Source organism: Aulostomus chinensis, chromosome 11 (assembly GCF_037954235.1).
Source record: "Aulostomus chinensis isolate RoL2024-O1b breed Wild chromosome 11, RoL_Achi_v1.0, whole genome shotgun sequence".
NCBI classification, from domain to species: domain Eukaryota; kingdom Metazoa; phylum Chordata; class Actinopteri; order Syngnathiformes; family Aulostomidae; genus Aulostomus; species Aulostomus chinensis.
The window spans coordinates 13,932,348-13,956,214 of NC_141330.1; the positions used below are offsets into that span (position 1 = coordinate 13,932,348).

Genomic DNA, 23,867 nt, shown 5'->3' on the forward strand with positions numbered 1-23,867 from the left:
TGGTGCAAGGGTACACTGAAGGCTCGAAGCTTGAAGGCAGAGAAGACGAAGCACACTGGGAGCGCTAAGTATATCAGCGCGGCATTATCTGAAAGAGGAGAGAAGTAGTGCTGTAGGCTAAATGATAAGGTAGAGATGGAGCAGGAGAATAAGTTCCTTAAAGGGCTGACACTCAGGAGAAGCAACTCTCTTCAGTTTACACTTGTGCGTCTTCAATAGCAGCACACTATTGTAGTGTTGCTGGAGAAGGCTGATAAACCCTGGACAAGCTGCAGCACAGACACAATTATTTTGAGATGCTGCCAAATTAGAACCAAAGGAGAAAAAAAAAAGTTCTTTGCTGCCAAGTACGTGATTTGAATAATCCCTACATGTTGCTTGGCCTCACAACTGACTTTGATCATTTCTCATTCTTTAAAGCAGCATTAGGTGATTTTTGACCAGCGGGGGGCAGAAAGACTCCGACACAACATGACCACAGGCCACAAATTCAATAGGCTTTCAGTTGACTTAGCAAACCATCACCTGACTGGTCAGGAATCTAATATTCTGTCCTCTTAAAGCTGTGGTTTATTCTGCTTACACAGAGCATTTATCTTGATCTGACTGATGCTGGACTCTGTTAATGATCCACTCTACATATTCGGCTGAGGAGGTAGCAAGCACTTCTTAGTTGACATGAATTTATGATTAAAGCTAAATCTAAATGTAAAGTCTAAATGCACAGATTTTTGATTAAATTAGTGCAAATAATGGTAATTTTTTGGCATCAGAGAACAGCAGACGACCACACTCTGTCACGTGGAGTTGTTACGCCCCCCCCCCCCCCCCCGTCAATATCATGATGATAGGATGTCCACAGAGATGATTTGCTCTTAATGGCAATGGTGGAAAGTGGTGTCGAGATAAATTTAACAAATTTGTCACAATGCACATTTGCGATGCGAGCTATTTTGATGAAACTATCATCTTATTCTGTATCCTTGGTGGAGGTATACACTGGAGCAACGATTTCTACTTTCGGACAGTTTTTATTAATGATGCTTTGTAAAAACGTAATCTCTGCTATCCAGAGAAAAAACTGTATCTTCAAATTTGGGATATTTTGAAACTGTCACTGAAAGATCACGTTTCTTTAAAGAATGAGAAATTTACTCTGTCTTAACAGCAAATTACATTATAAGAAGTGCAAACTTATTTTTTTCACGTTTTAGCTTGTGAAAGATATATATATATATATATATATATATATATATATATATATATATATATATATATATATACACACATATATATGAACAGGTACTGTACTTGTGCTGACTAGCTGGATGTCAAGCTTGTCCTCCCCGAGTTGGTTGCGAGCTGTGCAGGTAAAGATGGCGTAGTCCCAAGCTGCACTCACGTTCACCACTCGAACTGTGCTGATGTGGAAGGAGCCCTCCCTCACAGTCTGCTCCTCATACCTACACACACACACACACACACACACACACACACACACACACACACACACACACACACACACACACACACACACATACAGGGAGAGAAATCTGAAGCAGGCAGACAGCAGGGATTGTGATGTCCTGCAGATTGCTCTAAGTCACCCAATTTCACACATCAAAGAAGCATTAAACAGGTATTTGCATAGTGAAAAGCAAAGTATGAAATACAGTAAATCTGGATTTAGTGGTGAAATAGTAAGAAATAGCAAAAGAATATTTTACATGGTATGACCTAATGCAATTGTTAGAATTCATCTATTTAACAGAACGCTAAGGTATATAAGTATGGGAAAATAATTCAAAATAAAGAATGCTTCTCTTAAGACCTGGGGTTTTCAAAGTCCATGGACCAGCCATTTTTTTCCCAAGAGAAGTCAACACGAGGAATTCCCTCCGCCTGACATACAATCTCAGCTATGGCGGTGCTGTCCCCTCTACTCGCCACCTTCCTCCACTGGGCTCCTTTCTGGAGCTCTGGTTTGACTTAGGCAAGATGGGCAAAGAAAGCAGAGACAATACAAGAATAACCATACATGTGTACTTCATGACAGGTAGGAAACATGTGCACATTGTGAATAATAACTCCATGTTTTGTTCCTCTTTGACCTAGAGAAGCGTGAACTCACACATCACCACCAGCTTCACATGTGCACTAGCAGGGGGTGTGATGCCATTCCTGGCTGTGCACTGGTAAAGTCCTGCATGTGCCCGAGTCACATTATAGATGGTGAGTAAGCCTGATTCATCTTCCTGAGTCTCTACTCCCATCTCCACCTCCTCTTCTCCCTATAGAAGACAGAATGATGGGGAATAAATGGAAGACAGCAGCTATCCCTCAATGCGCTCCTCCTGAGTAAGAGGTGGGGTCGGGTGGGGGGCAAACAGGTAGACCGTGAGGCGGAACTGAGCAGGAAGCCATCAGGGCTTGAGGAAGGGGGTGAGAGGGGAACGAGCTGGGGGGACTGAGAGGGATAATGCCAAGGGTTGGAGAGCCACAGGGAAAAAAAAAAGAAAAGGAGGGGGCTGTGCAGGTTGGATGCAGGACACAGAGCATTGCCAGGGGGTGGGTTAGACCGGGGAAAGCATTGGTACAGGGACCTCGCCACATTGACAAATGTGGCCTTTAGTCACGGAGCAGTAATGAAAGCTATTTTTCTGGATTTGGGCTGAGTGTGAAGCTGAAAGAGGTGGGGTGGAGGGATTGTTAGAGCCAGTGAAATATGGTGCGTCTGTGCGTTTAGAAAGGCCAGAGATAAACGGTAAGAATGGATAGAATAATAGAGAGGAAGCCAAATAAAAGAAAAAGGAAATAATTCAGGGGAAGACTTTCTCTGTGGGGCTCTCACCAGCCTTGTCCATGAGAACATGTTGTCTATAATGGGGTTGGCGTCTGCCACACATATCAAATCTGCTGTTTCCCCCAGGATCACAAGCACTGGGTCTTTCTCCGCTTGAACACTAGGGGCATCTGAGGGTAGGACAAGGGGACATGGCTTCATCAGGACCAAAGGTTAACATGCCAACCTGGGACACATCATTTGCCGACCCATTAAACAGGCATGCAGCATTGCTATAATTACTCTTACACTCGTTTGCCTTTGAACTTGCTCATAACCCTTTCCTAATTGGACTCTGTGTTTCTGTTATAATTCCATTAACCTCTTTATATGTTGATGCTTTTGCAGCTCCACTGAGAAATAGTCACATGACCACATTCTGAATATGTCAGAACGGTCCATTCTGCCTCCCTTGATTCCCCTTCTTTATCTATCTCTCAATCAAATTATTTATTATTCCCCATCTTATCCTGCATGGCTGCTCTTCTTGTCTTTATTCCCCTCTACCTCACAAGCACTTTATACTTCCCATGAGTGCCATGTACTTGCAACAATAAGACCATTAATGCCTACTTGTCTCAGCCTATGTTCACACTTGAAGAACAACCGTGAGAAACACTTGAGAGACACAAACCTCTGGGTTCGTTGGATCCTCCCATGTTAGCCTGCTAACCAAGACTGACATTGTTAAGTGAGCTACATCACCACCCATAAAAGCGACTACAATCTTCCATACATAATGAATATCTACAACTGTCAAGCCCAGTCAGATAAGGACGGCAGAATCCATTAGGCTTGTACCATGGGCTTTGGTGAATCAGGCAGACCTACATTTTCAACACCTCCATTATTAAATCATCACTATCGGGGCAGAGGGCCTAGAGCTGCAGGCTGGGCCTGGGGCAGCAGTGGAGGTGCATGGTCTTGCATGGAGCCCTAATGAATGAGGAATGTTTGCTGGGTACTTGTTTGGGTGAGTCCAATGGGGCAGAGACTAATGAAATGTTCAAAAACATGCTGCCTTTGGCCTGGAGATGTGAAGCCAGTGCAAAAAAAACCAACAGAAATTTATTTTTTCTGTATTTCAAGGAAGAAAGTCTACACCAGAGAGATGAACGATTTAGCCCCACACATCAGGGATAATATGCTTTATTTACTTTCCACTATTTCTCTCTCCCCTCATCTCCTTCTCCATTTTCTTCTGGTATGTGTTCATGATACTTTCTCAATCCCTTGAAATAGTTGTGAACTTTCAAACAACCTCTCATTACATACAGTGACAATGTAAAATGTGAACACATGGAAAACCTTTTTTTGCAGGCATAGTAATATAAACACTGGAATATAAAGATTTTCTATCATAGAGACATGTTGAAATGTTTATTGTAATAACCTACAAAACCGCCTTCAACATGTAACACAAAACCTCTTTAGCCGTACACAAAATCAAAACACGTGTGGGTAAAGCATGCTAATCCATGTAGGGTCTTACACTGGACATCCAGTTTGATGGAGGTTTGGTTGACACCCTCATCATTTTCACACTTAACCGCATAAACTCCAGCATCCTTCCTTGTCACATTCCTGATTTCCAGGGAGGAGTCATCTGACCAGTAGAAGCGTGGAGCTCTCGCTTTATAATAACATGGAAACATACACCCACACATACACACCACACACACACAGACACACACAGACATCGAATTGTAAATTAAGTATTCATTACACGCTCATCAACCGCATGTCCTCTGGCCACTGGTCTCTAAGTGACATTTAATCCTGCATTATTGATTGGCCTGGCTGGATTCCTACATCAAGCCAACAATAGGCAGCGTGAGAGAGACACCTTCTCTTCTCCAAACACTTTAAACGTAGTTGTGGGTGGGTTTCCACATTCGGGGATTGCAGTTATTTTATGATGGCAGTTGCTTTTGATGGAGCTAACAGAATTAAAAGAGAGTGGGTGCAGCAGAGTGACACCGGCCTGGAGTAGAAGCCAGGTTTAGATCCGTTGTGTTGTATTCAGGGAGACAGCAATCCTCATTTAGACTGCATACATTAGAGCCATAATGAGAATCACATTTGGCAGGGTCCCATGCTGGCTAACCTGCCATGTTTTATTCAGACCTTAAATGGCAGAGCTGAGTGCTTACTTGCTGGCTCAGCTCAACTAGGACCTGGTTTACAGAGCCATCAAACAACCCAGGATCACCTTTGACCAGCTTTTCCCCACGGTGCCGCCAAGTGCAAGAGACCTCCTCTGGGTTAGCTGCGACCAGCAGTGGGATGGTTGCCATGTCATCCTCAACTACCTGGACCTGCGTTGGCTGGTTGGGGCTGAACTCTGGTGGGTCTGACACAGAAACAGCACACAGTGTTGGACTGGCTCCAAAAATACAGAAGCAGAGGCACCGATACAAACTCAGGCCCACAGAATGACAAGACAAGAACACACAGATACAAAAAAACATGTTGAGCATGAAAGCAGAGAAAAAAAAAGTAATGACAGTCAAACCAGTGGAAAGATAACATTCCACCAATAATTCCTGATCTAACCAACTTCACACACTTAGACAACGGGGGAGTAAGACGACGTGGGAGGGAGAGGGACAGGCATTAAAACGACGAGTGACAGTGCTGTTGTCCAACTGCTGCTCCACACAAACACACAGTGACATTCCTTCATGCTCATACACAGCACCAAGCTTTGAAGCAGTGGCTGGCTGCTGCCTGTGAAATGGCATCAAAGACAAACATGGCCATGCAGCAAAGCAAATGCACAATTAGGACACACTGCAGCAGAGCTCCACGGACCAACAAATCACAACAAAGGTTTCCAGTAAACAAAACAAAACAACAACAACAACTAAAACCCACACACATACACATACTAAGTGTGAAAGTACACCAGCAAAGCAGCTTAAGGCAGGAACATAATAGATCATCATTATGCATCGTTAAGGGTTTTACGCAAACCACATCTCCTGGTCACATGCCAAGAAAAATAGAAGAAACAAACAAGAAAAAAGACAGGGCTAAAATATCTACTTACAGAGCACATGGAGTTTGAAGAATGTATTGGCCCTCTCAGCTAGAGCAGGACTGTAAGCCTGGCAAACAGCCCTTTGGTTGTGATGGTGCGAACTCAGATTTAAGGATAGAAAACTACGTACTGAAACGCCACCGTACACAGACCTCGTGGGTGGCTGCTCCACCCCCTGGAACCTAGCAAACAAATCCTATTCAGAAAATCCAATCAATAAGCTCACAAAACCTTTGTGCATATGTCAACAGGACAAACGTCATTCATTCACGTGCATTTAAGGTTAATTAACGTGGCGCTAACTGCGACAGAACGTTCCACCCGCTGCTTTTACCTTAGTGGCCCCAAACTCCAGGAGATGTCGGCCTTTGGATTACTGCTTCCAGACAGACACTCCAGGGTTAGCATCTGACCTCGACGTGGTTGCTTCTGTTGAGTTGTTATTTTCATACTTACCGCTATGTCTTTTGCACCATGGAAAGATCCAGAGAGAAAAGTAAGATTGAGATCAAAGGTATAAAATGTTGTTTATGTGCTTGTCAACATCTATCAGTGTGACTCACAATGAACCATGAGCTTAGTGTGGGCAGAGATGGTCTTCTTTGCCTCATTTGTGGCATCACAACGGTAGACGGCCATGTTGTCACTTGGACCCAAGACCAGGACCAGCTTTCGAGCCACGCCCCGGTCAAAGGACGTCTGCCTCTGTGCACTTGTCACCACATGTCTATCCTAAAACAGAGCGACAGAGTGTGTGTGTGTGTATGTGTGTGTGCGCACTCTCATGTTAATACATACATATACAGGTAGAAGCAGATTAGGAACCAACCTTGTAGAATGTTAGGGTTGCAGAGGGATTGCCTCCGATGGAGAAGCAGGTGAGATGGACCGTGGTACCCGAACGAAGAGGGACATTTTCAGGAGGACCATCCAGCCAAACCTTCACAGGGGGGTCTGTCATTGAAAAGATGTATCACATGATCCCAAAGTAACAGGTCACTTTAAATTGTGACATTGGGTTAAGCTATCTTGCAATAATGACACAACTAACTCATGTTCTTCTTGGTCTTTTTCAGCTTCTGTAGTTTTTGTACATGTCACACAAGATCCGATGTTAATGTTCAGTCAAAGCACTATCTAGAGAAGTCACAGAAGTTCTTTTAATTTCAAAAATCTGAGCAAAAAAACATTATTGGAATGTAACAATACAGACATGAAAAACTGTCGAGGATTCAAGGTTTCTTCTTTATATTTGTTTTTCATTAGAGTTGTCTCAGGTGGCCAATCAGAAGGTCACTGGTTCGATCCTCAGCAACTCCAGTGTCCTTGAGCAAAACACTGAACTCCTAATTGATCCTGATGCCTTTGTCTTCAATTATCAAAAAGTTTGTGCCTTGTATGCACTTTGAGTGGGTGATTGACTGCAATAGCACTTTCATAAATGAAGTCCATTTATGTAGCATTTAATTACAGTTCAGCCCTGCTATGAATGTTCTTTTATGTTGATGGTTTAACGGTTATGTCTGTTAAAACTACCATTAGAGTTAAATCTCCTTACAGAAGACATTGAGTCTGGTGATCTGGGTCTTGGAGATGTGAGTACCCTTGTTGAAAGCCTCACAGGTGAGTTTCAGTCCATCTTCCTCCCGAGAGACGAGGTGGGTCACATTGGACATGGTTGTCATCCCACCATTGTCTCCCTGCAGACACAAAGTATTCATGACAGCTCAATCGGGGGACAGACAACCTTGGTCTCTGGCATTCTTGGTGAGGGGGGGGTGGGGGGATCACGGGGGAAAAACAACCCTGGCTTGATTGTCTTGGTGAATACAGATGGCAAATTAGTTGTTATGATAATGATGTTGTGCATGGCCTGTGATAAATAAGAATATTCAACTGACTCTCCTTCTTTGCACTGTAATAAATTGAGTAAAGTATCATTGTGCACCTGTCTGATGGTGGTCATGCCAATGCAGCACATCTGGTTATTAAAGCTATTATTGGGGTGATTACTGTAAAAGCCATAGTCAGACAGACTAACAAAGATACTGGACAGGAGCATCAGTCTTCATTAACCTCACACTGTTTCAGATGCATTAAAGCTCACACACACACAGTACACTGAGTGCCTTGCGTAAGATCAAATGAAAACGCTGCTGCCAGATGAATAAAGAGCTTGTTTAATAATGCTCATCTTCTGTGTCAGCTTTTATTCACTTTGATCTTATTAACATACACAAAAGAGGAGAAGGGCAGTAGAATACTCTTTTTGGAATCCGCAGCTGATTCATTTGCAAAGCGGCAGCGGCAGGCCTATTCAAACACTGCTCATGGTCATAGCGTTCTCTTTTATCTACACAGGAACACATGAAGTCAAATTTCATACTAAGGATTCTGTTAATTCAATCGGAGGCCCCTTAATAGTTTGGTTTTTTTTGTTGGTCCCCCAAAGGTAAGCTAGACTGAAGGGTTTGCACTTGATATTTTATTTCATTTTGCCGTATGTTCACAAAACACAAACCTTGTTAGTATACTCCTTAAACTGGCCGGCATGCTCTCCAATTATGCACCACACTGTACACCACGGCTTTTCAGCATTGTTCTTGTCTGCCCACCTGGATATCTTAGATCTCAGCTAGATCAAAACTGTGTTCACCTCTTCCTCTGTGACATCTGTGGCGTTGAGCTCCTTGTAACCGAGCCACCAGCGAATTTCCACAGGGGGATTACTGGAGGAAGCGTAGCAGCTCAAACTCAAGCCTTGCCCTTCTATGACTGTGGAGGAACCCAGCAGTATCACCTCTGCAGGCTCGACTGATGTACACATATGGAGACAAGTCAGTAAAAACATCATCCTGTGAATAGAAGTACATTCAGCAGCAACCTATTCTGATTACAGCACGACTATTTTTGGATGTGAAACACAGAGCTGTATCAGGGGTGAGGAGGAAAATCACTTTGAGAGGCAGCTTGTTTTCTCAGGAGCTTTTCAATGTGGTTTCTAAAGTCTGCTTAATTTCAAGCACAGAGGGGAGACAGGGTACGGTTGCTGCAGGCAAAGAGGTGCACCTGCATGAAGCCTTCAGGGGGCAACAAAGACGGGGGACTGAGTTGGCTGGATCATGGATGTGAATCTTCTGTGTATTTGTGTCTATCCCACATGATCCCTAATGTGATGCATTTTGGCATGCCATACGTAAAGCCTGTTGAATAGAGGCAGGTGAAAAAGGCATTTTCCCATTACACCAGCGAGACTTATTTTGTGCCCTCCAGCCTCTACCAGTGCCTAGAGCGCAGTCAGCAGCTCATTTTCAACATCCCTGAATGGATGACTGGGAGGGCCTTTTGGGGAAGTGATGAGGAAAGAGGGGGTACCGGAATAACTTCCGCCACTTTTGCATGATAGCATGCACAGAAATCTCAACCAAATCAAAGTACATTTACATAAAATAGGTGCATCAAGCAAAACAGCATTTAAAGCTCTGACTTGCACTCTCTGGCTCTGTAGTGGAAATCAGGCTATTGTTAGACTCTATGCACCAAAGCTGTTGAATATTAATTCTGTATTTGTTTTATTGTGGCTGAAACAAACATTTTATATTCAAAGAGAAAAGTATAATCTATTAACCATAGATGTTGCTGTGGTGTAGGCATTTCCTGCCTCAGGAGCGTGCGTCGAAGGGGTTCAGCTAAATTAGCATAGCGGCTATGAAAGAGCTTGCAGTGATACTAATCTGGAGGCAATTGGAAATATGGGTCTGCAGTCATAATAATCATTAGTTTCATTAATGATATTAGCATTAGATTTTATGCTGGGGCAGCAAAAGAATTGGTTTTGGAGGTAAGACTCATTATATTCCTCTGCCTCATGTCAATATCCTTAATAATCCATTGCTGCGAGTTCTGCCGCGGCTTTGTGTGTATATGTGTGTGTGCGTGTGTGTTTCAGCGCTCTGCAATATATTAAGCATTATTTTCACTCACAGTGAACAGTGATTTTGCGGCTGACAGACAGAGGCGATAAGGACACCAGATTGAGGCTTTCACAGCTCAGCACTGCCTGGTTGTCTGCAGGGGTGATCTTCAGGTTCAGGATGCTACTGGACTTTTTGGCTGCAGCATCCTCCTCCCATTTTGTGGACAGTACTCTCCCATTCTGACATGTGCATCAACATATAAAACACAAAAACAGTGCTTGTATAAGGCTGACTATGGTCCCAGATGGTGCAGACAGTATAGTACAGAAGGTAGTGATACTTGACAATGCAAGTTCATAAACTAAAATGGCTCATTTTGCCAGCGTGAAAATGTGCTATAAAGCCTCTTTAACAGATGGTGCACATGCTTTTACCTTGGTCCAGTGGAGAGAGGCTAGAGGGTTTCCACCATGAGACACACACTCCAACACAAGAATCCTCCCTGCTTTGACTTCCTCTCTCTCCAGACCTACAATGACTGGAGGCGGTGGAGGAACTGCCAGGACACACAAGACAAAAATGTAAATGTGGTTGACAAAGGGGAAATGACACAGAGGTGAAAAAGAAACCTGAGGAGGAAAAAGGTGAAGGGTGTAGTAACACGGGGAGAAAGAGACAGAGAGAGGGGGAAGGAGTGACCATCAATAGTGTAACATAAAAAAGAAACTGCACAGCGATGAGATCACTCTTGGCAATTGAGTAGGGAGCATCTCTATTTGTTGAGACAGGGACAATAAATTGGGCACATTCAACTTGACTGTGGGATAAGAGGTCCACATCTGATGAGAGCATCAAATATTAAAAGAGCGGTGAGCTTGATCCAGTCCATAAAACAAAATAACAGATGTTCAAACAGTAATAAGGCAACGTGAAATATGAATAAATTACAGCCTCCTTGAATTAAATATACGCAGTAAAATAAATTAGAGGAGGACGGGCTTTTGTTATTGCTGCAATCAGTTTCAGAGAGCCGGCTACACATCCTGGACCATCATGACAAATTGCCACCTTGCTAACAATCTGGCTGGCTGAAAATGGCCACCGTGCTGGCTTTGATGGGCTGGCATGCTGAGTAAGACTGCAGCCGCGGACCTAAGTTCTGCAACATTAGCAAAGAGCCCTGTGCTGTAATACTGAGCAGAGAGATGCAGAGGTGGGGAGTAATGCTCAGGGTTATTGGTGACACTTAAAACAGTGGCTGTGGCATCTAATGTGGAGGAGTTTAGATAGAGACAACATTAGGGTGTCTAGTCAGCCTGTGGATAATACGGCAGCCAAGCCGGAGGACGCGCTCACTGTGTAAGGTGTCAGCGGCTCGCCTCCACTTTAATCAACAACATGATTTAGCCCTGGGAGAAGCAGGTGGGTAGAGTCTCCGGCCTAAACAATCAATTACTTCAACTGATCAGCAGAGTAGAACACACCACAACCTGACACATGGGAGCCGCATTGTCACACAAGCAATCCACTACAGCTTGTTCGGCCTTGATGAGTGAAACAAGAATGTGTCGGCAGAAACAGAAACGGCATGTGTGTCAACTGTCTTTGTTTGCTGCAGTTGAAAAAAAAAAATCCATCACAAAATCACACAGGATTTGTGATATTAACATGAAAGAGAAAGCAATGGGATCAGCGTCTCTTCCCGCCTCAGTGGATTCTAAATTTAATTTGAGCTGATGAGCACGAAAGTTGCTGGGTTAGTTTTGTAGGATTATTAACTCAGATGGCCTTAGTTTCCTAAATATTTTAAAAATTTCAGAAGTTGAAGCCTTGACTAGGCCTTGGCTAACCCATCTAATAATTGGTTCACATGTTTCAGTTACGATTGGAGAGAGACCAGTAAATAATTCCAATCTTAATAAATACTGCATTAATATGAATTCAATTATAAAGGTAGTATATGACTTGATTCACGACCCGTCTAGGGTGAACCCCGTCTCTCGCCCAAAGGCTGCTGGGATACGCTCCAGCCCCCCCCATGACCCTTAACAGGATAAGAGGTAGAAAATGGATGGATGGATGGATGATGACTTGATTCAATGCCATATACATTTTTGAGGGGACAGCAGTAACATGTTTGGGTCAGCTCAGCAGGGGCCGCCATGTGAGGCGGGGTCAGTCACGTCCACACTGTCTTGAAGAAGATGAGCCTTCAGGTTGAATGTTTCTCTTTGGACCACTAACACAGACTGAGTACACAAGGCCAGATACCTGTGGGCCTCCCTGAGGTCAAGTTCCTGACACACACACACACACACACACACACACACCACTGCGGTGTGTTTATACATGCCTATGGGACAACTCCAGACACTCACAGTACACATTCAGCGTCAGTATGGTCTCCACAGGCCGGGGATGGGCAGCGTTCTTGGCCTGACATGCCAGCTGCCTCCCATTGTCCGAGCTCAGAGCGGTGACCCTTTCAGTGGTAATGGGAAGAAGAAAGATGGACGACAGTAAATGACAAATCACTTTATACATGATGTCATGCATCTCCACTTTAAGAGTCATTAATATAGAAACCTGGAGTGTCCATGGAATGTTTTTTTTTTTTTTGGTGCTTGAAGAGAAAAAAAAGATAATGCAAAAGATGTCACTTGTTCCAACAATTTCCTTGTTTTTTGGCCACTAGATATAACTCATTCCCTCAATTTGGTTATTTTGAGGTCATGACAACTCATTCTCATAACTTGTTTCCACAATTTAATCATTATGAGGTAACAGGATAGAACTCATCTCTATGGTTACGTTGAGGTATTTATCTTGTTCCCTCAATTTAATCAATTCATGGCCACATGATAAAACTTGTTCAAAAACACTCACCAAAGAAACTAAATCGAGGTAACAAGTTCTATCACACAGCTTCAGAATAAACAAAAACCTCTCCATAACCACTCTACTCCAGGCCCCTGCACATGGGAGCAACATAAAGATAAAAATCATCACGAGCGTTGAGGCTCTCTGTGTGAAACAATACTCTGAGTCTACTTCTCTTTTCCAGTTTTTGTCTTCTATATCAAATTACAGTACAATGCCAACCGTAACAATCACACATGGCCCAGTGCTGTGTGCGCTCAGTGTGAATATGAGGAAGGAGAATCAATATTGCTTAAGACCTTGGCTGTTCTGCAATAGAGCTGAACAATGTTGCACCTCCACAGGACCAATGTTATCTCAGGATATGACAAGAGGTTATTATCTCTGACACAGAGGAGACAAGCAGGATTAAAGTAATCTATGGCCCTGTTTAATGTATAGGCACCTGGCGAACCGGTGAGGATCGGATCTGTCTCTCTGCTGGAATGTAATTTTGTGCCTTTGAACAGAAGCTAATTCAATTGCACAGTGCCAAGGAAGAGTTTTCTGTGAGCAGAAATTCAGGGGGAAACAAGGGAAACAGGAAACAAAGAGAGACTCGGAGAGATTGAGCAGGTTGGTGAGGAGAATGAGTCTGGCAGGCGGATGAACACATACGTTACTTCAGCATGCGTGTTCAGGAGCTTATCCTTTGAGCCAGACATGGGGAAAGACTCGGCACCCGTCAGCTCGACTCCATCTGAAAAGACACAATGGGGGTGGAAGACGCGCCAAAAGAGAGAACACTGTGTATAAGTGTGTGATCCTTGTTTGGTGAATGCTGGAATCTTTAGCTGTGCGCTTGCATGTGTGGCTCACTAACAGGATCTGTAAAACCTTTAAGCCTGTCCTCTTCAGTGTCGATGCGCATTGTCACCATAAGTCAAACTACTCTTTACTTGGAGATGTTCTCATTATATATATATGTGTGGGTTTGTTCGAATGGTCAAAGATTTTAGCGCACCCAAATTTTTGCATTTTTTATTTTACTGTAAATTATTCAGCTTAATGACTCTTTGCACTCTAAAATGAAAGCATAGCACAAATAAACAATTGGAGTTAAAAAGAAATCATGGAATCAATTTTAATCAATTCAATTCATCACTCATCAAATTGACCACCTATGGCAGATATAACAGCTGAACACACTCATGGCATTCTTTCCACAATAGAAATCAAATATTCTTCAGAAAGTTCTTCCCAAGTCTGTTGCAGACATCCCATAAATGTGTGCCACTTGTAGGTTGCTTTGCTTTCACTCCTCTGTCCAGTTCACCTTAAACCAGCACGATGGGGTTTAGGTCTGGAGGCTGTGCTGGCCACTCCATGTTATCAAGTTTACCACCTTGTTTTTTTTTCCTGAAGTAGTTCTGGCATGGCTTGTATTTACATTTTGGGTCATTATCTTGCTGTAGGATGAGCCCCTGACCAACTAGGCACATACCAGAGGGTATTGCATGGCACTGCAGAATGCTGTGGTAGCCATTTTGGTTCAGGGTGCCTCTCACTCTGTACAAGTCACTGACCCTGGATCCAGCAAAACAGCCCCAGACATCACACTTCCTCCTTCATGTTTGACAGTTGATGTTACACACTGTGGAACCAACCCTTCGCCTACTCGACGGCGTACAAAGATCCTGCGAGATGAACTGAAGATTTCAAATTTTGATTCATCAGTCCATAATACCAACTACCAGTCTTCAGTAGTCCAATGGTGGTGTTTCACGGCCCAGGCAAGCATACTTGTCTTAGCAATGGCTTTCCTGCTGCAACTCATCTTGTCAAACCTGCAGCTCCAAGTCTCTTCACAGCTAAATGGAGGCTTTCTTACAACAGTCACTATTAACTTGCGCTTGAAGCTGTTGTTGTGTGAGCCACCTATCACACAAGCTGTTAACTCTCCCAAACTCGTCATCCGATTCAGTTGTGACGAGGGTCTGCCAGACCTCTTCCTGTCACAGTTTCCCCCAGTTTCAGTGCCTTTTGATGGTGAAGAAAACTGTACTCGCTGACACCTTGACTTTCTTTGCAAAATCTAAGTAGGAAAAACTTAGATTTTTAGTGTTATGATGGTCTGTCTCTCTTCCATTTTTAATTGCCTTTTCCTCACCATTTTTGTAGCAACACATTATTTCCTGGAGACCAATACTGTTCAAGTGATGCTCAGAAGGGTGTGGTACCACAGCGTGATCCAACAGTGCTTTTATGCAGACAGGGGGGGTTGTCAGCGATCAAGAAAAGTTGGAACACCTGTAGGAATTAGAAGCACCAGCTTTCAAGGCTTGATCAACGTTCATTGCTGCAGAACAGATTTAAATTGTGAACCAATTTCCTGTTCTCTGAAAGAGACCTTTTTGTATCATTTGGAAATGTACGTTATTTGTCAGTTTTGGGTAACCTTACCTATTTTTAAACTTCTGGCAGTTCAGCGCTTGCCTTTGCCCCATTACAAGCTATTCATTGGACTTGCACAGCTTGAATTGCAGTATATCTTTATCTTTATCTATATATCCATATCCACGCACACACACACATACACACATATATATATATATATATATATATATATATATATATATATATATATATATATATATATATACTGTATATGGCTGCACGGTGGCGTGGTGGTCAGCATTGTGGCCTCACAGCAAGAAGGTTCCGGTTTCAAGTCCTGGCTCGGGCACAGGATCTTTCTGTGGAGTCTCCATGTTCTCCCTGTTCCTGTGTGGGTTCTCTCTGGTACTCCAGCTTCCTCCCACAGTCCAAAGACATCAAGAGGGGACGAGGCTGATTGATACTCTAAATTGACCGTAGGTGTGACTGTGAGTGTGAATGGTTGTCTGTCTCTGTATGTTGGCCCTGTGATGGACTGGCGACCTGTCCAGGGTGAACCCCGCCTCTCACCCGAAGGCTGCTGGGATAGGCTGCAGCCCCCCCGCGACCCTTAAGAGGAACAAGCGGAATATATAGATATATATATATATATATATATAGATATATATAGATATATATATATATATAGATATATATAGATATATATATATATCTATATATATATAGATATATATATAGATATATATATAGATATAGATATTATAGGCACAAAGCCACAACACAACCCAACCTTACACCACCAGAGAACACAGCAACATCTCTCTCAGTCTCAAGAATAATAGGTGTGACATTGCAGTAGCACTGAAGCAAAAGGACAGAGCCAGAAAATGGGAACATTGCAGTCGTTTTTGGAAACAACTGGAAACTTGTGATACATTCACTGTACATGTGGTGTAAAGTCAGTAGAAATTGGAAATTCAAGTGTCCAGGCTATTTCCTCCCACATAAAATCGGCACTTTTCAATTCTTTGAATCAAAGAATATGAAATGATAATAAAAAATAACCTTTACTGAGCTTATTCAAGTTGTTTTTTTTTTTTTTTTTTAACTATACTTGGTCTTGACCATGAACGTTCAGTATCAGAACCTGAGCCACACATTTACTGCATTTCAAAGGATGATGTACCTTTATAAAGTGTGATTTCTGCCTCTGGCTTGGCATCAGGGGCAACACAGATGACAGTGTATTTCTTCCCTGCAACCCAGGGTGTAGCCAGGTCCACCTCAAAGTACGGCTTGGATGGAGGAACTGAAGGTACAAGCAGGAAGTTTGGGTTAAGAAAAAAAGTGGCATTATTATCGATGTTTGCTATTCTTTTTTAATGTTCTGAGAGCAGCATGTTAAGACAAGTTTCTATGGGAATCCTGACCAAGACGGCTAAATTTTTCATGTGAACTGTACCCGCTCAGAAGCTTTTTTTTTTTTTTTTTTGTGGAATCCACTGAATGACTAAATAACCTCAGCAGTTTTACTTTCCTCAGCCCTCTTGTAAGACTCTGCTAAAGAAAAGTGGGATAAAAACAATGGAAATAAAAAAGGACAGCTGCAACAACGGGTCACTCTGAAACACAGACACCGACCCCCTCAGACTTCACACACTCACTGCTGCTTTTACAGACTCAGAAAAGTCTTCTGGCACAGCAGATGGCTTCAATAATAACTATCCTCACATATTGCTACTGAGGTCAATAAAAAGAGAGATGATAATCATTTGTAACATTTATAAACGTCTGGGATGTCACTCTGTCAGCTTTTGAGTGATTTACTACAAGAGGTTTTATGCTCTGTTGAGTAAAAATTGTGGACGAGAAGTGAATACAAGGGATGAAAGAGTGATGAAACCACTCCAATGCTAATCGTTCATAGCAAACACCAAACACTACTACTCTCAGATCACCCCCAAGCTAAATATGTGCTTTCTGGACTGATCAAAGCAGCCTTCTCTTCTCCACTGTTCTATCCTTTTATCTGACCATAAATAGTAATTCCAGACAAAAAAAAACTGAGCTTTTAACACAAGGGACGGAAAATTGTTTGGCAGTAAATTGACAAAACTGTCACAAATGAATCATCAAAGAGATTTCTACTGATCAGTCTTTACCATCAGTGTTATCACACACATACATACACACACATACACACACACACACGTGCATGCGCATGTGTCAGACAGAAATCTGGTTGATTATTGTGCCAGCGTTTAGTGGTCGAGTGAGGCATTAGAATCTGAAAGTCCTGTTTCTGTAAAGTTTGTATTTCTTTCATCAGAGATCAAGTGAAAAGGGTGCCTGAGTTCAGATACTGAACAGGGAAATGTGTGTGTGTGTGTGTGTGTGTGTGTGTGTGTGTGTGTGTGTGTGTGTGTGTGTGTGTGTGTGTTGGCGTCTGTGTATGTGTGAGACATGAAAAGGCTCTGGAAGGAAAGAGCAGCGATATGTAAGGAATGAAAAGTGAGGGTTAGACTGGCTGCAGAGGAGAGTACGGGCATGAATAGCTGCTGAATTTGTAGATGAATTCGCTGCTAATGTGTGGTCAAACAGCTGTAACACTCGCAACCACACACACCAGTTAGACCTTCAACATGTCAAATTAACTCCTAGCCACTAGGAGGAGCTGTTGCTGTGTACACCTTCCCCTGTTGTCTGCTATTGAGACAGATGAGATGTGGCTTCAGCTTCAAACTGATTTAAAAGAAGCAATTGAATCTGTGTGGACTGTGATGGGTTACCCCGAGCACTGCAGAGGCGCCCGCTGCAATAATGAGATGCATTTGTTTGTTCCCCCCCCCCTTCCCTGAGAAGATGACTGAGCCATGCATCTATTGACAGTCCCTGCACTCTCAATCTACTCAGGCCTGAACGATTCACATATCACTTGTTGTGCTCCAGGAGTGTCTGGCTGCCTAACAAATCCTAAAATAAGAATAATGATATGTACGCAAATGAGGCAGGCAGGTATCTAATTCCTCCCTTGCTCGCTCGCTCATGCTTGCCTATTCCTTTTATCTCTCCTTCACTCTATCATCCCGCACTTGCAGCCCCCCATCCGCCCCCCACCCAACCCACAATCCCTCTTGACCACTGCAGTTAAACTGCAGAAGTGCGGGGGAAGGTGTATTCCAGCTTGGACTGGGAATTACAGCATTCCATCCATCACATCCACTCAGGCAAACCATGTGACCTAATCAGTCCAGTCAGGATGAACTTACACACATTTGTATGTCTGTGATAGCACATGTGGACAACAAAACACACATTCTGTTCAATTTACTAGACATGCTCCCAGAGCAAATAACAGGCAGCAAACACGCTGTTCTTTTAATTAACTCTTTCTCCCCCTGCTTTGTCTACTTGCCTGTCAGCTCTTTTATTTGGTTTCCATCTCTTTCTTTCTCACTCTCACCCTCTCTCTCTCCCTCTGCTTCCTAGCTCTACCTCTCTTATTAAGGTATATGAACACAAAAATAGATGTGCATGCAAAGACTTGCCGTCGCCGTTCAAGCGAAAAACGGTGAGCCGTAACATTCGATTCATTAGACAAATACAGACGGATGGGTTGATAAGGCAGATAAGAAGCAGATTAACAGACACACATCAGTATGCATAAGCATATAGATGCACACACTCGCTTTCCTCTTTTGTACACAAACACCCAAAGATAAACTCAAGTGTACAATGCATGCAGATTTGCACACACAAACATACTGACACACTCAAATGAATGTGAGGACAAGCTACATTCGTCTCACTTCTCACTAAAAACACTACGTGCAAACAGTCTAACCCGCGATATCAAGCTCATTCTGTGGAAAATATTGGCGAGGGATCAGAGGATAAAATAGTCTCTGAAAAACATATTATGCCGAATTAAGAAAATAATAGAGACCACAAGATCAGACGTCTCAACGCCAGACATTGCTTTTATCTGTGGGAAACCACACATTAGCTGAAACCACTCACGCATGCACAAGGATGTGTTTTTACACTCATTCACACACACACACACACACACACACACACACGCACGCACGGCAGGTCTCAGGTGTGTGATTTCTGGCAATGAAAACCTCTGAAACAGTGCCCCCCCCCACCCACCCCTTTCCATTTCTGTCTATCTCCCCTTTCCCGTCTGCTCCTCTTTTGTTCTGGGGGAGAACAGGAGCAGGTGTCTGGGACAAAAATAAGACCCAACACCCACCCACCTCTTCTGCTTGTTCCACTCCTGTCTCTCTAACTTTTGTTTTAGACCTATTACATAACTCTTATTTCCCAGAATCTTTCTCCCAAATGACAATTTACAGACCTCTGTCACACACCATCTGAACTTATTTTACCTTTCTGACACATTCAAATATAGAATAATTCGAATTAAAAGCAAAGGAAAGTTAGTTTGTGTCATTTGCCACAGGTTACAGCCTCCACTTCTAATTGTATAGACATCAGTCCAGTGCTGTAATATGCATACCATAACACCATTGTTTAACACGTTGTCCTCTGATGGGGTTATATCCCGGGCAACTGTCAGATCTTTTTCGTGAACGAAGATGAATAAAGTCACCATGTTCTACGTTTCCCGTGCCCCCGTTTATAAGTTGTTCCATTATTCATAACAGGGAATCATAAAATGAAGGCTCATTATATTCTCTTCAAGTGCTAAACTCATTAGCTACCGCAAAAAAAAACGCATCATAGCCCTGGTTCCCTAAAATGTCCTCTAACCTCCAACCAACAATGATAATAAGCTTACACACATGGGCACACTCACTCACTCACTCAAAGACACACGTGCGTATCTCTGTAAGACCCGACTGAATGAGTAATACTGTCTAAAAACCAGAACACATCAAAAAACTGTTCTGAACGTTTGCAGGAGGCATCTGAACAGCCAGGCAGTGCGGCGAGGGAGAGAGTTGTTCATTAATAGGATTAAATGCTAAGGCTAATGGTATAAACCCAGACACTGGATGCGTCAGGTATGTAACTGGCACAGTGCAGTGTAAGTTTTAGCAGAGAGGGGGAGGTTGGGGGGGTTCAGTGGAAAGGGGTGGTGGTGGTGGGGGTAGAGGTTGTTATTGTCATGGATTACTCACTGCCACTTGATCTGCCTATTGCAGTAATCCCCTATCTAAGCTCTGCAGGAAGGCAAAAACACACAGGAGTTATGTTGCACCAATGGAAATGTCTTGAAAACATCTCTTTGTAAGCCTATGGACGGGGCTTATTGACATTTTTGCCTCCATCTCTGCTATTTACTGCCTGTGGTGATCCATCTTGAATTAGCCGGTCATGATACCACTCCCCCTGACCCAAGAATCCAATTATACAAGCAGCAGTGTTTTGTTTTTACATTCCTCCCCTCATCCCCCCACTGTATCTCCACATAAAGACTTTATAGTGTTTTGATTTGATGCAGGGCTTGATGGGATACGGCCATGGTTGACTGGCCAGGAGCATGGGGCCTTGGGAGCTGTAGTTCAGTGATGGAGAAGGCCATGGGGAACTCATCAGACAGTACGCTTCAAAAGGATGCACAGTTTCCAGTCCCAGTCCAGCACTAACAGGAGATTGAATTCATCAGCTCATTATCAAGCCCCAGATTACTCATGTATTTTGAATCAGTTGGGTTGGTGGGGTGGAACAAATGACCCTTTAGGACCAAGGCTGCAGAGTACTTTTTAAGTCCTTGCACTTTTTTTGCCCCTTTGTAAACAGCACATCTGCAACTGTCCATCTTAACCAACCAACAGCTGTGAAATGTTCCAAGGATGAGGAAGGAAAACACCAGCTGAGATGTGTGGAAAGGAATCTTCTCGGGGCATGTCACAAACACGGGGCAGCGGAGGGGTTTCACTCACAGCCACTGTGGCTACCAGCAATCCCTTGTTCAACACAAACATATGTCCTGCACATTTTGACCTCTCCAACAAAGCGCAAGGCAATTCATTTGACTTTCTACGCATGGGAGAACATGCAGAAGACAACCAAGAAGTGACAAATGTGGGAGTCAAGCCTGCTGTGGGTGCAGGTGTAGGTCTGCAGTAGGACACCAGGCCGCCGCGGCGTACAACAGAATACTGTCATTCAAAGGAGATGTTGGCGCTCTACATGCCTTTTCCTATTCCACACCACCTCCACATCCCTCCCACCGGCCCATTGATGTCAGAAAAACCTGCTTTCTTCCCAGAGGAGAGTGAGGCTGCTAGAATTGCCACGGCAACACCACCCCCCTTCAAAAAAAAAACAAAAAACCTCTCCATAGCCACCGAAGAGAAAGCCTTTAAAGTGAAGGAGAAATGAGGAGGGGGGTGTAAGTAAATGAACTGCGCCAGGGGAAGAAAGCCTCTCTTAGAGTCCAATTCTTGCCACATATGTGCTCGCTCCCACAAGCACGAAGGATGGAGGGACAGAGACAGAGAGAGAGAGAGAGAGAGAGAGAGAGACGTTGTGAGAGAGGAAGGACAACAGGTGGTCTAATGTTGTCACACAATTACATCTGCTACTGCCCATGTCTTAGAAGGAAGTTTTCAATCTCTTCTGTTATAATTCATTATTGTAAAAGGGAAAGGCATGAATTGCCCCAAAGCAGCCAGGATATACTCATACTTGTGTAGCTACTGATTAAACCCACGGACTTACTGGAAGTTGTAAGGATGGCATAGTGCTTGTTAAAGAAAAGAGAAAAAAAAAGTTAGACATATTGTAACTTTTCCGCAGCTCATACAGGAGTATATATGATTTGCAAATGAAGAATAATGCTGAGTTCTACAATACCCGGGACACGTTCCATCTCTAAATTTAGGTGTAGGCCGTTTCAAACGCAGCTATCTTGTCTTATCTTAAGTACTGCACTGTATCATAACAGTATCCCTGAGCGAAACAAAGAAATAAAGGGAGGAATTTGGTCTGAGGGATGTAATGTGGACGTATCCACAGACGGGGGCCGGCCTCCAATCAGTCGTAGAGAACCACTCTTCTCCCTCAGCTCGTCATGCTACTGTAGCAGGCTGGAACGCACCTTGAACTACATGTCAATTTGTGTAAGTCTGACTATATTCGAACTTTTAAAAATACATACACAAAAATATACAAAATAAACATGACAGACTGAAAATTTTGAAATTTTGTTTATGATAAGTTGGTCTAATATGCCCCAATATGCAGTTGGGAATCAATTCCAGGGTGTGTATGCTTCAATTGACCACCGATTGGCTTAGGCGTTTTGTTCTATAGGTCCTGCTGCTACCCGTCGTCCTGGTGGGTGCGTCAAACTCAATTCCAGACAAAAGAAAAAAAAACAAACCTCACGCCCTCTCCTTAAGCCAATGGGCCTGTAACTTATTTTAGGAAAAAACACAAGGATTAACTTCTCCAACAGCATAAAGGTGCACCAACACAGCATTTTTCTTGCTAGCCAACTTATCTTAAATACGACTGTTAATAAGTTAAAAAGAAATCAACCGAATAAATCACATTTACATTTGAAATCAATAAAATTAATCTCATACATCATTTTTGACTGAGGCAAACAATTTAAGCATTTCAGTTAAGACAGATTTTGGTAAATGTGGGAATAAATGAAAAGATATGTTATGTGAATAAATGTGATCAAAGTTCTGAGCCAGGAGATAAAAGGGTATTTTTCAGTTTAACTTTGAGCAAACTAAAGCACTGTATAAACATGAACTTATAACAGCTGTTTACTACAGAGGATGCTCACTTTGTGCCCAGTGCATCATATATCATTCTGTAGCTCTGCCAAAATACATGTTTATGAGCCACCTGTGTTGAAAAGAGCGACAGTTTCACTCACTTTGCACATCGACCCAGGCGGTATTGGAAACGATCCCTCGACTGCTCTCAGACTGACCGGCTTGGCATTCATATGAGGCGTCGTCTTCCAGTTGAGCATTTTGAATCTGGAGGTGGTATTGCCCTGGTGGAGATGGAGAGATTCATTATTTCTTTGTCACCTGGTTTAATTAATTATTGCTTCTACTATTTTGATGTCAGCGTATCTGAATTGTTGGTGGATTTTGATGCAGGCAGAACAGGAAAATGAACAGGGGAAGCAGTCATGACATGTTGGGATTTCAATTCAGTACACTGATCTAGCCTGTGACTGACTTCTGCTTGTTTGATATTATCATGAATAGATGATTCTCTTACTTCTGTACGACGGAAACATTCCACTTGCTGCTGCAGGCATCTCCATTGACATGCAAGCAGTAGTCTATACTCGTAGCTAAGACATTTTGTTTCAGAATGAATTTCCAGAATGGTAAATGAAATCCAATCCCAGATTCACAACACCGACTGAATAAACTGTCTATTAATTGATGCCAGGCAGAGTCCTTCTCTCAGTATCTCTCCTCTGATAGTCTGGCATGCCAACAAGGCATGATTTGTTTGATGTGTTGCCAAAACCTGTGGGGATTAGATTATGTGCAGTGTTGGTTCTCCAGCTCCTGATTCTCTGGCTCACAGCCTACTAACATGTGCAAAATAGCATCTTAGTCTGACAACCACCCAGACCTAAAAATGCATGTGTCAAGTAAACTGGCAAGATAATTATTGCGAACCAGAAGCAATTTTCACATCTAAGTTATCATCGAGTGCAGACAGAGGGAGAGACATTGAAGTTATTAATCATATTCGTATTTCCTGAAATTACTCACAAATAGTGCAATCAGGCTGCAGAGTGTGTATATTTATCTTAGGGGAGGTGGAGGATGGCTGCAACGCTATTTGC

At 43.0% G+C, this 23,867-nt stretch overlaps 1 protein-coding gene across 1 annotated transcript in view; it reads right to left on the bottom strand.

The window, feature by feature from the left end:
- The window catches only part of nphs1 (NPHS1 adhesion molecule, nephrin), a 40,940-nt gene that overhangs the window by 6,900 nt on the left and 10,173 nt on the right, over positions 1 to 23,867 (bottom strand). The window contains exons 5-22 of the mRNA XM_086218713.1: positions 22,929 to 23,051; positions 16,245 to 16,367; positions 13,340 to 13,421; positions 12,181 to 12,284; positions 10,237 to 10,358; positions 9,870 to 10,041; positions 8,542 to 8,699; positions 7,444 to 7,585; positions 6,715 to 6,839; positions 6,449 to 6,617; positions 6,220 to 6,349; positions 5,895 to 6,067; positions 5,055 to 5,195; positions 4,335 to 4,475; positions 2,852 to 2,973; positions 2,132 to 2,291; positions 1,832 to 1,988; positions 1,312 to 1,463 (exon numbers count right to left, since the gene is read on the bottom strand). Coding sequence (XP_086074839.1) covers positions 1,312 to 1,463; positions 1,832 to 1,988; positions 2,132 to 2,291; positions 2,852 to 2,973; positions 4,335 to 4,475; positions 5,055 to 5,195; positions 5,895 to 6,067; positions 6,220 to 6,349; positions 6,449 to 6,617; positions 6,715 to 6,839; positions 7,444 to 7,585; positions 8,542 to 8,699; positions 9,870 to 10,041; positions 10,237 to 10,358; positions 12,181 to 12,284; positions 13,340 to 13,421; positions 16,245 to 16,367; positions 22,929 to 23,051 — 2,496 coding nt within the window. The remainder of the gene's footprint in view (positions 1 to 1,311; positions 1,464 to 1,831; positions 1,989 to 2,131; positions 2,292 to 2,851; positions 2,974 to 4,334; positions 4,476 to 5,054; positions 5,196 to 5,894; positions 6,068 to 6,219; positions 6,350 to 6,448; positions 6,618 to 6,714; positions 6,840 to 7,443; positions 7,586 to 8,541; positions 8,700 to 9,869; positions 10,042 to 10,236; positions 10,359 to 12,180; positions 12,285 to 13,339; positions 13,422 to 16,244; positions 16,368 to 22,928; positions 23,052 to 23,867) is intronic.